We start from the raw sequence: 14478 nt of genomic DNA on the forward strand, positions 1-14478 counted from the left end.
GTGGAATGGAGGAGAGTATCTCTTTTGATTTAGTAGGGTATTAGGATTCCTCATGGGCTTGTGGCCAAACACTAGGGAAGTTGGGGACCTGAGAGAGGACAAGGCATGGAACATATGCAAAGAATGGCTTGTGTCTGTATTGCAGAAGAGATGAAAATGATGTGCTGGAGATTGTTGAGTGGGGAACAGAGAGGGTGTTGCAGAGAATCGCCAGCTTTCCTTCCCCAATGCATTTCAGCAGCTGTGCAGTTGGTTCCTTTTACACGGGCTGTTTGGCAGGGCTAATCTTCTGCGTGTTGCCTGTAGCAAAGTGGTGAAAAGCTGGGTGAGAGCTGTCCCTGGGAGATAATTTTGCTGATAATTCTAACTGACCTTTTTGCATGCTTCTGTCAAATACTAATTTTAAGCCCTGGGTCAATCTAATTTCTCAGGCACTCTTACTCAGCCAAGCTGTAATGCTGTAAGTTACTGGAAGTCTGCACAGTTAAGTAAAGAAAAGCCTAGGAAAATAATACTCATAAAAAGTAAGATAAGTGCATCTTTGTGGGTGTATCATAAGCTGCTTTTTTTGTGTTAGAGGGGAAGTAAACTTACTTACATTTTATATCATGGAAGTGCTGAAAAACAGTGCTGCTTTGTGAATTAAACCTTTTCTTTCTGTGCACTGCAACCTGCCCAGTGATTTGAATTTAAAAAGCCCCTGAAGAGAAGAATGAGAGTTGATTAGAACTTAAGTAAATCAGTAAGTGTATTAGTCTGACTTTGCGTCCATATTTCTCTTCTGTTGTCTCATTTCAGCTGAAATATAAACAAGCTTTTTCTTGACTGGCAATTTGAAGAACTACTTTTATTCCTACACAGGAGCTGAATATTTCTTTTTCCTGAGAGAGATGAAAGCAGCTGCATATGTTAAGATACACTCTTTCTGAGACCTTTGTAGGAAAAGATGCAGCAAGCCTGTTTTCTTAGCTAATAGGATGTACTATAAGCGTATTTTTGAAACCAAAGTCACAGAATCACAGGATGGTTGAGATTGGAAGGGATCTTTAGAGATCATCTAGTCCAATCCCCCTGCTTCAGCCACTGTTGTTACCTTTAAAGTCAAATATTGTAACGTTTCCCTGGTCAGGATTCTTTTCCAAGAAGACATGGCATAAAAGCAAAGATCCATTCGGTGGGACAAACTGAAAATCTTGTCTGTGTTGACAAACTAATCTCTTGACCACAAAAGTTGTTAGAAAACAGGTGGCAGAGATCTTGAATGTAGGCTTGGTTTTACTTTTATAAGCACAAATAGGTTTTCATGCTATCATCCCTCCTTTTTGGTCTTACTCCTCTTTGATTTACAAACTTCCTTCTAGGTGTTGTATACCTTTTCACCCTGAAAATGAAATAGGTTGGGAAGGCTCTTTGAGAATCGCGACATTCAGACAATAGATTTTATTTTAAATCAGATGAAGATGCAAGGTTTCTGATGCTGCAAAACTGTAGACTCAGAGAGGATTTTGGATCTGCTTCTGTTTGTAGGAAGGGAAGGGTGGGGAAGTTTGGTAAAGTAAGAGGAAATACCGAATGATTCTTTGTGTTCCTCCTATTAATGCACTTGTTCTCTGTGATTGTCTTTCTTAGGGCCCATCCTTTATGCTGGCTTGGAAGTCCGCTTGCTTTGAAAAGTAGGATTATCTGTACCTTCAAAGTAGTTATTTGTAGTCCCTAGAGGACATTGCAGGCAGAAGTTATCTGTTAGTGTTCAGTCTTCTTGTCTCCTCGATCCTTTCTCGTGATGCTTCTTTGCAGTGAAGTGGCACAGTTACTGAAAGCATACTTTTGGATAGAGGAGGGTAAGGCTACCTTTTCAGCCTGCTTTTTAAATGTCAGTGTTTTCAGTATCTATTTTTCTGATTCACTGAACTGACATAGATGAAAATCCAGAGGCTTCCCAAGATCACTGAATAGTTGAGGTTTGGAAGGCATCTCTGGAGATCAAGTCTAACCTCCTGCTCAAGCAGAGTCACCAAAAGCAGTTTGCCCGGGACTGTGCCCAGGCGGATTTTGAATATCTCCAAGAATGGAGACTCCGCAGCCTCTCTAGGCAACCCGTTCCAGTGCTCAGTCACCCTCATAGTAATTTTTATTATGTTTAAGTGGAATTTCCTGTATTCCAGTTTGTGTCCATTGCCTCTTGTCCGTCAGAGGGCACCACTGAAAAGAGTCTGGCTCCATCTTCTTTACACCCTCTCTTCAGATATTTATGCACATGGATAAGATCCCTCCTGAGCCTTTTCTAGGCTAAACAATCCCAGCGCTCTCAGCCTTTCCTCATAAGAGAGATGCTGCAGTGACCAGACACCCAGAACTCCACATCCTGCACTGCCCAGTGTAGAGTCAAATGATTTTTCTATCACAAAACGTAAGGGGAGGAACATTGCTTGCTGAGCTCATCAGGGACTTGTAGAGAGCATGTACTGCCTTCTCCCCCTACTTCTGCATACCAGTTAAAGTGGAGCTTGTATATGGGGAGGAAGAGTTTGTCCACGAAGTTGGTAAGAGAGAGCAAATGAAAAGGAAGCAATAGTAAATACGAATGATGTGAGCTTGCTTAGATGAGAATGGATTGAAGGCCTGCCTGGTAAAACTCAGTGGCAGTGAGCTGGTGAATTTGACCAGCTGTGCCTTCTTAAGCGGTTCTTCATGGTCAGTCATCTCGATGCGCTTCTAATTAAAGCTGTCATTTTGGTGGCCAGCAAAATTTATCTAGTTACTGAAATTCAGTACTGACTGTTCTTGGAACTTAAAACAGAGGGAGGGAATGAAAGATCCTTAGAGATGATAAAATATGATGTGGAATAAAAGTCATGGGAAAACAAACTTTTAATTGTTTGGGCTCTGCTTTGTTTGTTTCTTTTGTTGTTTGCTTGTTCTTTTAAACAGTGCTGTAAGACAAGTGAGTTCTGAAGAAAAGCCACATGAATGCTGTGTTGCTGTTGCTTCTTCAAGATCGCCAGAACATAGTTACACATGTTGAAATTAGTGCTTTGCTGCAAGAGCCCTCTTGGTTACTTTTTTAACCTTTGATTTGCACTGAGGGAAGAGGTTAAAAATATCGGGGTTTTTGCCAGAGGGAAAGATAAATAAGATACTTCTGACACTTGGAGTATTGCTATCTGTCTTCCCTTGGTGAAACTGCAACTAAAACCAGCAGTGTTATTGCAGAATGAGTGATATCTGTTATGGAGCTTTTATGTTTGTTTAATTTAAACTAGTCTTCCAGATGATGCAGCTAAGTCTGAGTAATGTTTCTTGAAGCTGCAATTTGTATTGAAACTGTTGTTGCATTCCATGATTATCTAAATCGGCTCTAGGACCAGTAGGGAAGCAATGAAAATGCTTTCAGGGTAAGCAAAGAAAAATTACTGGAACGTTGAGGAAGGGGAAGATATTTCTGTAGCTCAAATGAGCACTTGTTAAAATGATGGTAGGTGGTTATTAGGGCTCCTAATATCTTATTTTCCTACCCAAGTGGGAGTGTTTATAAAAACAGCACAAAAATCTAGCAGCAGAAGTCTCCTAAATAGGCCTTGGTGAGTCATTTTAAAAAGGGAAATACCTTATGTATAGTTATTGTGAACCTGGTCTGAAATAATGATTCATTTTTGGTAGTCTTGGTTGAGCAAGATCTGCAGACTTGGTAGACTGTGACAGCACCTGCCTTTTTCCTCCTTTCTCTTGCTTTTAAACTTCTGTAACGTCTGTAGACAGTTTGTTCTCAAATCACAGATTGTTATTCCATAATAAATTAATTGCTAGGTTTGTTTCCCTTAGAGAATTAAACTGGAATTGACATCATTCCTATGCAGAGAGCTTCTGGGTGTGTTTATTAGAGATAGAAAAGCGTGCAAATTGTCTAACGTATATGAAAACATATATGAAAAATATAAATAGCTTTTTTTAGTATGTGTACCCACTGAACACTAGCTAACACATACTTGCCTTCATTTTCCTCCCACTCCAGAAAAGCAAATAGCGTCTAGACGGGCGGCTTTCTCCCCCTCTCCTTCACAAGCTGGGTAAGGACGATGTGTGGGAAATAATACCTGCTGAGGGTGTCAGCTGACCTGGTGACACTTAGAAAGAGAAACGCCATAACTCATTTTTGGGCATTGCAGCTACTAATTTCCCCCATGATTTTGCTCTGATTTGTCCCTTTCCCCTCTCCTCCTCAAGCAGCCTTGGGAAGGCAGCTGCACCGGGTGCTGGGCAAGGACTCCCAGAGATAACTGAGCTCTTCTCTCCTGGCAAGGGAAAGGCTGTAACATTATACTACTGTTGAAAACCTAACTGCAAGATGTGTTTTACTTAGAGCGTGTTTTACTGCAGTGTTATTAAAATATGGGTAAAAAGCTTACACTTAGTGGAGTAGCATGTTTTTATCACTGTGCTGTTCTATTTCAATTTCTTATCATTACCTTAGAGAGAAAGAAATGAGAATGTGGGGAAATGATAACATTTATAGTAACGGTCTGTGGTACTACTTTTTGTAAAGGCTGCTTGTGAGTTTGACTTAAGGCATTATTGACAAAAGTCATACTGGAAGTATATAAATACTTCAGTTGTAATATTCCATGGAACTTCAAGAAAAAGAGATACTGAGTTAAACTGACTCAATGTTTTTGACTGGAATGAATAGCTTTCCAATGAAAAACACGATTTAATGGGAACTTGAATTTGCAGGTATGTTACATTATACTTGCTGTTGAAATTGCAAAGGAAAACTATTGAATCTTTTGAGATTTATATAAGCAAAATCAAAACAGTTTCAAGTATGTGACTGTAGGTTAGCTGCAGATCCAGACTTTTGTAACATTTTAGTATGGCAAGCCAAAGTGAAATAAATACAATGTCAAAGACAACAAAAATTCTGTGTTCTTGAAAAGTCTCCTAATGACAGCAATTGATGGTTTGGGACTGAGGTTTCTGTTTGCATATGCAGTGCTGAGGAAGATCAGAGACTTTCAAGATATTTCAAATAGTGATGATGATAATGTCAGCTTTTTATGCATAACTGGTCCCATATAAACTTGAGCTTAAGTTTGCAGCAACAGTTGTTCCACATCATAAGCAATTGCTTATTGGAACAGCTAATTCCAGAAAATACAGTGCAGGTTCAGTGGTTTGCTGGTCTCTTAAAGTAAAAAACAAACTAACCAACCAAACAAAAAGCATTGCTATTCCTACCTTTGTCCCCCATTTCTGTTTGCTTAGCTCATTTCCAGCTCAGTCATGCTGCTACATTTGTCTATAAAGCTGTGTTGTAAAGTGGGTTACTGAAATTGCCACCGTTTAGGTCAGAGTGGATGGTTTAATTATTAAGGTGTATATACATATTTTTATTTTATTTTTATTTATATATATATATATATATATATATATACACACACACCCCTTATATATATAATGAGGTAATTATAAAGGTTATTTATACCATGCAAGCCAAAAAGTTAAACTGTGGGCAATCCTTAAATATCTTTAACAAAATTTATGCTTTCTAGAAGGGATGTTTGTGTCCTTTAAAAACAAGAAGCTGATAAAGCGACAGCGTTTTCCAGAAATACATCTCTTCTGTCAGATTACAGAGAAGCAGATCACCATGATGGGCTGGGTACTGCCTTTTACTAGATAAATCTTGTGTCCTTTCTAAAAACAAATTCCCTTTGTCTGTGTTACAGGTGCAGCTGTTGAGGCAAACTAGAAGTTGGATACACCAGAAGGGAGCATTTTACAGCACGCTGGTGCCATCTGATGGTAACATTTTCCATTGGGTTCTTTCCTCCCTTCATTAACAAACTTTTCAATTCCAGCTTCTGTGGGGTGGAGGGAAAGATTAAAATGTGGAGTGGGCATTATTAGTGTTACAGTAGCCTATATTCCCCCCGCTCCACCCCGGTCTGTGTTTCTCGGTGATTAAAACTGGGAAGACACATACTTATTTTATGGGGGTAGAGTGAGATTAAATTAGTTCCTTGTTGTGCATAGTGTCCCAGAAATGGAAGTACTGTATTCATTAGAGCAATCTAGAATGTACTGTGTGTTTTCTCTTTATTTACCATGTGATTTAAAAACAGCTAAGTTTAACTACAATTTACAATATGGCTTTTTCACTCACTTTTTTCCCCCAGGAGTAACTGTTAATTACAGATATGGTCTTCCTGTGATAACTCTTACGTTGCCCACAAGAGGAGAACGCTGTCAGTTTACTGTCAAGCCAATGGTAGTAACAGTTGGAGCATTTCTGCAGGATGTACAGAGAGAAGATAAAGGAATTGAGAAAGCAGAAGTCTTTGCAACAGGTATCTTGCATTTATGTCATTCTTTGAATGGTTATGGGGTTTATTGATATTTCAAATATCAATATCTGAGTCTTCTTGGAAAGGCTAATTTAAAAAGCAGAATTGGACATACTACTATAACCTTTCTTACATCCAAACAGTTTTCTCTATTACCTTTTGCAAGGAGCTTCTCTTTGTCATGCTGTTTTTAAATAAATATATCTTTTCAGGCTTCTTTGATATCTCTTTCTTTCCTTGTCCTCTGTGATCACTTTTAAAGTGAGTAGCAACCCAGCAAGCAGCCAGGCTTTTTTTTCCATCAGATAATACATAGACAGAAGAAAGGATGGGGTAAAGGAAGATTGGTTGGAAGGTTCATAACTGGGTACATTCATGTTTCCTTCACTCCTGGCTCCAGGGGCTTTGAAAGGAACTGAAAATAGATTGATGCTCCTAGCAAATCAAGAAGTCACAGTTGGCTGCCTTTGAGAGCACTTAGTAAAGCAGGAAAATACCGTGTAGAGCAATGTATTTACATCTTCTAGAGCAGTGGAGATGATGTGATCTGTGTGGATCCCACTGCATGCATGAGCTTCATGTGCATGGAAACTTTATATTAAATACTGATGTCTGCTGGGCAGAAAAGGTAGAGAAGTCTCTTGCTGTCTTGCATAACACCTACTCCTGTAAAGTGTTTTTTGAGACATGCTACAAGCCCTCAAAACTTAGCTGACTCAGAGGAAGCTGAGGTTGTGCAGCAAGACTAATGGCTGAGCCACCTTCTAAAAGGCCCAAAGAGTCAAATCAAAAGTCATCTTTACAAGTCAGAGTAAGAAGTGAAGTGTGAGCTGTAAATGGCTTAATTCTTTTGAAAGTTAGACTTCAAATCAATGAGCGATTCAGTAAGCACAAGCAAGATACTATGTTTAGCTAACTGGAATTAAGAGTTTAAAAAAAAAAAAAAAGGTGCTGTGGCTAAGACAGCATTGAAGATCCAGACTGCAAGGCAGCTTTCATAGCTATGTTAATATGGTGAAATATGCAGGTGGGAGAAATGTTTTTTGGCACTTAAATACACTGATTCTCAGTGAAACTAATACTTAAAAGCCCTCATAGCATCAAGTGGTGCATTACCACTTTAGACTTGTTCTGAACTTAGAAGCATGAACTTAGGTCTTTTTCTTTCCTCTGCAGAATAAAAGAGCAGCTCACACTTGAACTATGAAATGGCTCTTAATGTCTTCTGTTAATTGAATTTGCTCTCTGAAAGTTTTTGTTGTTGTTTTAATTCTCCAAATCCTTGAAGCAGGTAGACAGACTGTTGCTTTTGTTGATTCAATCCATTTATGCAGGTAGATGACTTAAAGGCATTGCAAAAGATATTTTGTAAGACTCTAATGTATTTTCAAAAGGCACTGTGATAATCATCGTTGTCAGCAGCTGCTGTTCCCCTTAGCATCCAAGTTTTCACTTAAAATGGTTGTTTAATAGGATGAGGCAGAGCTAACCAAGACCATGCTCCTGCGAACATTTACTGGTGAGTACTGCTACCTATGCAGACTTGCACAGAATGAGTATCTGATTCACTGCTGAATCCCATCCTTCTGTGCTGTGTTAGTAAAAGCTTTACGTTAACTGCTCATTCTGCTTCAGTGCAAACTTCTGTTACTTGTGAAGCGTAATGTAATTTCCATAAGAAATCTACAAGTTGAGCATTTTTTTGCATAGATGTGCATCAGGTTCCTACGGGAAAGGAAGTAGGACTTTTTTCACCTAGTGTCATCTGTTTAAAACCCTGGCTTTGGAATAAAACATTGTGTGCTTTGATTAAAACAATGACTGTTATGTAGTTCTCTACTCCATATTTTCAACTGTGAGGCAATTGTAATGGTAGTGAATAGCTTTGGTGTTTGATTTATTAGGAAACTAATACTGTAGATAGAAAATACTGATTGAGCACTATAAATTGAATTTAAAGATATATTATTTAAGAAAACTTACAAAGATTTGATTTAGTGTAGACATTTTTCTAGTTTCGTTTAGCCATTAAATGAAACCCAACCTTAACTGAAAACATAGAAACATGCTTGATGCTCACTTTCATTTTCTGTAGATTTGATTCTAGCCCTGCAAAATTTCTGTAGACAAAAAAATGGCTCCTTGTCCACATTTGAACACCTGTGCTTAGGTATAAGAAGGAAAGTAGCTTCTTGCTGAAAGCTTTGAGGGAATTTTATATTAAAAAACAAACAAACAAGAACAAAACTAAACACTTTTCTGCTTCTCAGTGAATGAAAGGTTGGACAAGTTAATAAATCTGTGTTATATCAGATGCAGAACAAAGAGCCTGTTTGGCACTTCCTTGGAAAGCATTTTTTGCTTAATGTCACTTTATAAATGTCACCTTAATAATTTACATGTAAATGAGCTTTGATGTCCTATTAAACTGTTTAAAAAAAAAAAAAAAAAGAGTGGATGGGCACATTAAAATTTCAAATTTTCGGTTGAAAGTGATAGTCTTCCAAATTTGTCTTGCTACCCACAGAGTGGGTCAGGGAGCCAGCTGGTGCGTTTGCTCTCAGAGTTCAGTAATCTAAATCTCAGCAGATGGGGCCAGACAGCAGAGTTCCAGTGAATAAATAATTGCAGATGTGGGCTTATCGGCAGCGCCTTTCTGTAGTGGGCACATGGAGGTGCTGGGGCAGTAGCACTGCGACAAATGTTTACATACAAAAAGCTTCATTAAGTTTCATAGCCTGATCATTATTCATGTCAAGAGTAAAGCTTCTGTTTTCTGCCTCTTGTGCACCCCTTCATAGGCGCAGGGGGAAGGTGCTCTTTTTATATATAGGAAATGAAGGTTAAAGAGCTGTTGTGGAGCAGCCGGCCTCTGGCTTTGGAGCCCTCACACCACAGCTATATCGTGTGTCTGGCAGCAGTGCTCTGCAGCCTCATGGGTCCTTGAGCTGTCTGAACCCCCTGTTGGGGGAGGAAGTGAATCAATGGGGCTCATGTTACTGGGTCACCCTGGGATCTGCTGGCCACCGGCCAAGGAGAACCCTGGGGATCCACCATTAGGTCTCGCTGCAAATGACTCTGGGAGCTCCTCTCCTGTCTCTTCAGCACCCTGCAGTATGGCACGTGATCCTTTGCCTCTTAGCTGCCAGGAGGTGCTGTGGACAGTGAAATGAGCAGGAGGAATGAAAGCCAGCAAGTAGGAAGGTGGTAATGTACCAAAGGAAACAAGTCCTTTACAAATGTCAGGCTACTGTAAACAACGAAACAAAAAGCAGAGATTGTACAGAACCAGATCTTTTAAATTTCAGCAGAGGTTTTAGATTACATTTGCCCTAGTGTTTTGAATGTCAGGTAGGAAGGGATCCATTTCTCATTTGGGTGCAGATAATTTTCCTGTTGTTTGAGAGATCAGAAATGTTGCCAGAGTACTAATCTTGCAAGATCTGCTGTGTTGAGAATGCCCTGGGAAGGGCCTGCAGAGTGTCGGTGCTGTTGGATAAGAGCCAATTAATTTATTAAAGTTGTGTTCCACCTACCAATGGCAGATCTTCTGTAAGCCCTAGGCAGACAGAAATACCGACTTTTGGGTGAAAGGGCTTTTTGTAAAGAAAAATGATAGAGAGGGAGTGAAAAGACACAATAAATACAAAAGGGAAAAAAAAAAAAACAACAAGGAGCTTTCCTGATTGAATGTCACAGTTGCCCCCTCGTTTCCAGTTCTAAGTTACTGAAACTTTTCCAAAGGAATATCAGCTAATCTTTAAGATCTTTTATGACTGAAATGATTTATAACTCAAATCTTTCTTCTGCAGATGGTAGCAAGGTCTCTGATACAACCTTGATGGAGGTCTTATTGATGAATGACTTTAAACTTGTTATCAACAACACAACGCACAGTGTGTCAGCTCCTAAAAAAGGTATGAACCACACTTAATGACTCTGATTATCTCATTTCATCTAGTGAAAGGCATCAAAAAGCTTCAGAAAATAGGAACCTGTCTGGAGAAAGGAATCACTTTGCTTTTGTTCCATCTGATGGCTCTGCTTTTTTGAGGGGTGGGAGAGAAGAGAATGAAGAGGGGTAAGCTTTTGAAATGTTTTATATGACAAACATTTTCTTCTTAGATAAGCTGAGTAGTGAGCATGCTACTGAAATGGAAGATATCAAATCCTTGGTTCACAGACTGTTCGTGGCTGTACATATAGAAGATCACCAGATCAGGAAAGAGAGAGAATTACTACAGAAACTGGAATATCTGAAAGAACAGCTGCTGCCTCTTGAACAGGTTGGAAAGGGGGCTTATTTTTACTGTAAAACACAAAAGTTTCTTTTCATCAAGAGTAAGTTTTGTCATGTGAAAAGATCGGCATGAATGGCTAGGGTGTGTCTCCCTTGTTTGTCAGGTAAATGAGAGTCAGTTCAAATACAGGATTATTTTCAGCTCAATTCTTTTCCTTCGTGCTGTGCAAGTTCCCCAGGTAGAAACCAGTAAAACTAGAGAAAACTATCATGAACAAGCCTTTCTGTGGCTAGTATTAGGAGTGAGAGTCCACTTAGTCAGCTTTTGCTGTATCAGTTCTGAATACCCATTACAGAAAAAACAGCAGTGAGGCAGAAATCATCTGTGACTTAGGCTAGGGTTTTCCGTGATCACCAGGGCAGCCAAATTGTTTGGACTACTGATTGCCATAATCCAAGAAGGGAAGGTGTGAGTGTTGATGTAGGAAAGGCTGTGCTAACCCAGCAGGACGGGAGAAGGCCAGAAAGAGCCTGATGGGAGGAACAAACTTTTCCGTGCTCCTTTTGCCTTCAGACTTGCTATGTGAGGACCCGGCTCAGAAAGCATTAACCAGAGCTACCTTGAATGATAAAAGGAAATCCAGTAGACGTGAATCCCTAGTAGTGGGAAGGGGAGATTAACAGCAGCATCTCCTGGGGCACAACAGCTAGGATATGCCTGTTGCCCTTGGACTTCAGTCATCGTCTCTTGGCAGGGTAGGTAGATAAGAGGAGAGCCCTGACAGAAGGATATGGCCCAACAGCAGAGAACATAGTTGAAAAGCTGCTAATCAGTTGCACTCATGTTCTGGCTAAACAGATTTCTGTATTTCTTTTCCTTAGATGAAAGCCAGAATCACAGACAGTGCAGATGCGAAGACCACCAGGCTTCTATGGGTGGGCTTAGCTCTGATGTCAACACAAGGGGGAGCGTTGGCGTGGCTCACATGGTGGGTCTATTCGTGGGATATCATGGAGCCAGTCACATACTTTATCACTTATGGGAGTGCCATGGCTTTCTATGCCTACTTCATTCTAACTAAACAGGTAAGTCCTCATTCTGTGTATGTCTGCAATATTGTAAAAGAGGAAAACTTACTATGAAAATCACAGTGCTTGGGCTGGGATGAAAGTAATTCAGTAGCCTTGCCATCAGATGGGCACTTGGTTGTTTTCTAACATAGCTGTTCACTGTGTGAAATCAAGCCGGGCACTGGTATACGTGACCTGGAGACAAGCTGCTGAGCAGAACCGCTGTCTGTAAGATTTTGTAACCTGGGGAATCAAAAGTGATGAATGAAATGTGCCCTTTTATTTTAACTTCTTGCAGATCACTTTGAAATGTAATTAGCACCTTGCTCGTTGCTGTAAAGGGAGAGCAACTAGTAGTGCCGTGGTGGTTCATGAACACTACCTTAGGAACAGACCAGGAAGCAAATCACTGAACAGCATCTTTTATTTGCTAGAGTTCACATACAAACAGTGAAGGGGGGCAAACTGGCAGGAAATCTGGCAAAATTTGGCAAACTGGAGGAAATCTGGCAGTTGCATTATTGAAATACATCTACTTTAGTGCATAAAAAAATTTGTATTGCTTTGTTCTCTATAGCCTGACTACTTTTCCTTGTCTTTGAGTGAATGAAGGTAAATCCATGACAGCTGAAATAGGGGGGAATTGGGTGGTTTAGAAGAAAAAAATTTGCTGAGTAACAAAAAAGCAGATCCTCACTGAACTGCAGAATGCAGACTAGTCCTGAAATTATGTATTGCTTGGAGAAATGTTTCTTTTTCCTATTTTGGCTCTGTACTCTATTCCCAAAGTGGACATCTTCATGTTGAACTTTGTGTGATGCAAAACTCTTTTTGTTTGTTAGGGAGTTATATGGAAGAGTAATCGACGCTTACTTCCATAATACCAATTGTAGAACTCATGAGATGTCAGATTTGTTTAGCAGAAAGAGAAGACATGGCTGTTCTTATGAACAGCTGGCTCTGTGAGTTTTACTCCTTCTCACTGATTTTTAAGAAGGGCTAAGGCATTTCTACTTTCTGTATATAAATAGAGATCACTATGTGGCTTTTTTAAACAGCCATTGGTGCCACTGTTTGACATTTTCAAATATATCTTTGAGAAATAGCAGTTGAACTTTCTCTGACTCCTTGGAAAGTCATATCCATTTATTCAGATGGCTCCAGGCATGAAAATCAAGATATGCCTTTATCATGGTTGAAAATTCCTTTAGACATAGTAGAAGTGATTCCTAACCTGTCTCTAAAAAGTCCTTATGATATATAGAACCTTTGTATGTAGCCTGTTAGCAAAATATATGCATATATAATATATATATACATATATATATATATATATGAGGGTGTGTACTATGTAACACCCCCCCACACACACCTATCCCTGTTGAACTAGGCTAGCTCCTGAAACAGGCTAAATGTCTATTGAAAACTTTTTTGTACACGTAATCTTCTGACCTCTACCCATTTTTCTTGCTAACCTCAAGTATGTTCCCTGCTTTCTCTACCAGGACTACATTTACCCAGGTGCTAAAGACAGGCAGTTCCTCCACTACTTCTATCGGAAATCCAAAAGCCAGTGTTTCAGTGTGCAACAATATAACAAGCTAAAAGAAGACCTAGCAGAGGTATTTACACAAAGTCCTTAAATAATGAGATAGCCGCTGGGGTATGACTTTTCAGTAAACTCTCAGCTAACAGAAGACTGACTTCAAGGTTTGTTACTTATATTCAGAACAGTTTATTACTTATCAGCCACTTTGAGCTGTTTAAATAACCATGCGATATGTTTGTCACTGACATACACGCTACTTGAGCAGATCATCAAAAAGAGAGACCTTCATGAATTTAATTGAAAAAATAAGTCAGTTTGTCAGCCCTACATGTACATTTTTGCATATTTAGTATATTTTTGCTTACTTAATATTTGCATCCTTGGCATTTTTAATAGAATAGTTGTGCTGCTTTCAAAAACAGCATGTTTGCTGCACTGCTGTGGTAATACAGTCTCCCTACCTTGGAAGGAGACTGTCTGGCAGAGTTCAGCATTTGACAGCTTAATGCTACTCCTTAGGCAATACGCTTAGACTTCCATCCAGTCTCCCACATTCTGTAAAGCTGATGGGTGTGCCTGGGAGCAACTTTGTGGCCCTTGGCAGGGACAGGAGGGGGAAGGCAAATCTTTACCCTCTCCACCTCCAGTTCTCATTCCTTTGTCCCACCTACCCAACCCGGTGTCCAACTCTGTGTTTAATGTCTCGTTAAAATTGAAATTTTAGTTCAAGACCCTTGGTTAAGGGTATTATTTGGTAAGTCACATATGGCATAAGGCTATAGTTTGTTACTTTTTCAGTGGTCTGTGAGTATGAATCTTGTAATTTCTGTGTTTTCTGGAAAACAATACCGTGGGGTGGGGGTAACAGGGCACACATTGCTTTCTGGAAACTGGCTGAATGACCTGAACACGTCTAAATATTCAGCATCCTCCACTTCATTAGTCTGCTTTCTTGCATAAGACCAACATCTTATGAGAAAGATACTGGATATATGAAAGGGGAGGAGAAAATTACGGGCTGCAGCAGGATGAACAACTTATTCTTTTTTGTACTGACAGGCTGAGGAATCGCTGAGGCGTCTGCGCCAACCTCTACAGCTGAGGCTTCCAATCCAGCAAATCAATGAAAAGGACTGATTTCTTTTTTACAAATAATTGAATTGTCCTTTCAAAGCTGATATGAACATTTAGTTATTCTTTAGAAAATGGATATTTTTGACCACTATAGTTTTGAAAGTTACAATAAATATATATATATAAATAATTCAATCACT

At 39.5% G+C, this 14478-nt stretch overlaps 1 protein-coding gene across 2 annotated transcripts in view; it reads left to right on the forward strand.

Annotated features, from left to right (window-relative positions):
* The window catches only part of MCUB (mitochondrial calcium uniporter dominant negative subunit beta), a 52655-nt gene extending 38182 nt beyond the window's left edge, over positions 1–14473 (forward strand). For both annotated transcript variants that reach the window (XM_067297606.1, XM_013951743.1), the window contains exons 2-8: positions 5727–5802; positions 6177–6347; positions 10157–10261; positions 10470–10630; positions 11467–11670; positions 13161–13277; positions 14264–14473. In XM_067297606.1, coding sequence (XP_067153707.1) covers positions 5727–5802; positions 6177–6347; positions 10157–10261; positions 10470–10630; positions 11467–11670; positions 13161–13277; positions 14264–14341 — 912 coding nt within the window. In that variant the 3' untranslated portion in view covers positions 14342–14473. The remainder of the gene's footprint in view (positions 1–5726; positions 5803–6176; positions 6348–10156; positions 10262–10469; positions 10631–11466; positions 11671–13160; positions 13278–14263) is intronic.
* The last annotated feature ends 5 nt before the right edge of the window (positions 14474–14478 follow it).

The sequence above is a fragment of the Apteryx mantelli genome, chromosome 5 (assembly GCF_036417845.1).
Source record: "Apteryx mantelli isolate bAptMan1 chromosome 5, bAptMan1.hap1, whole genome shotgun sequence".
NCBI lineage: Eukaryota > Metazoa > Chordata > Aves > Apterygiformes > Apterygidae > Apteryx > Apteryx mantelli.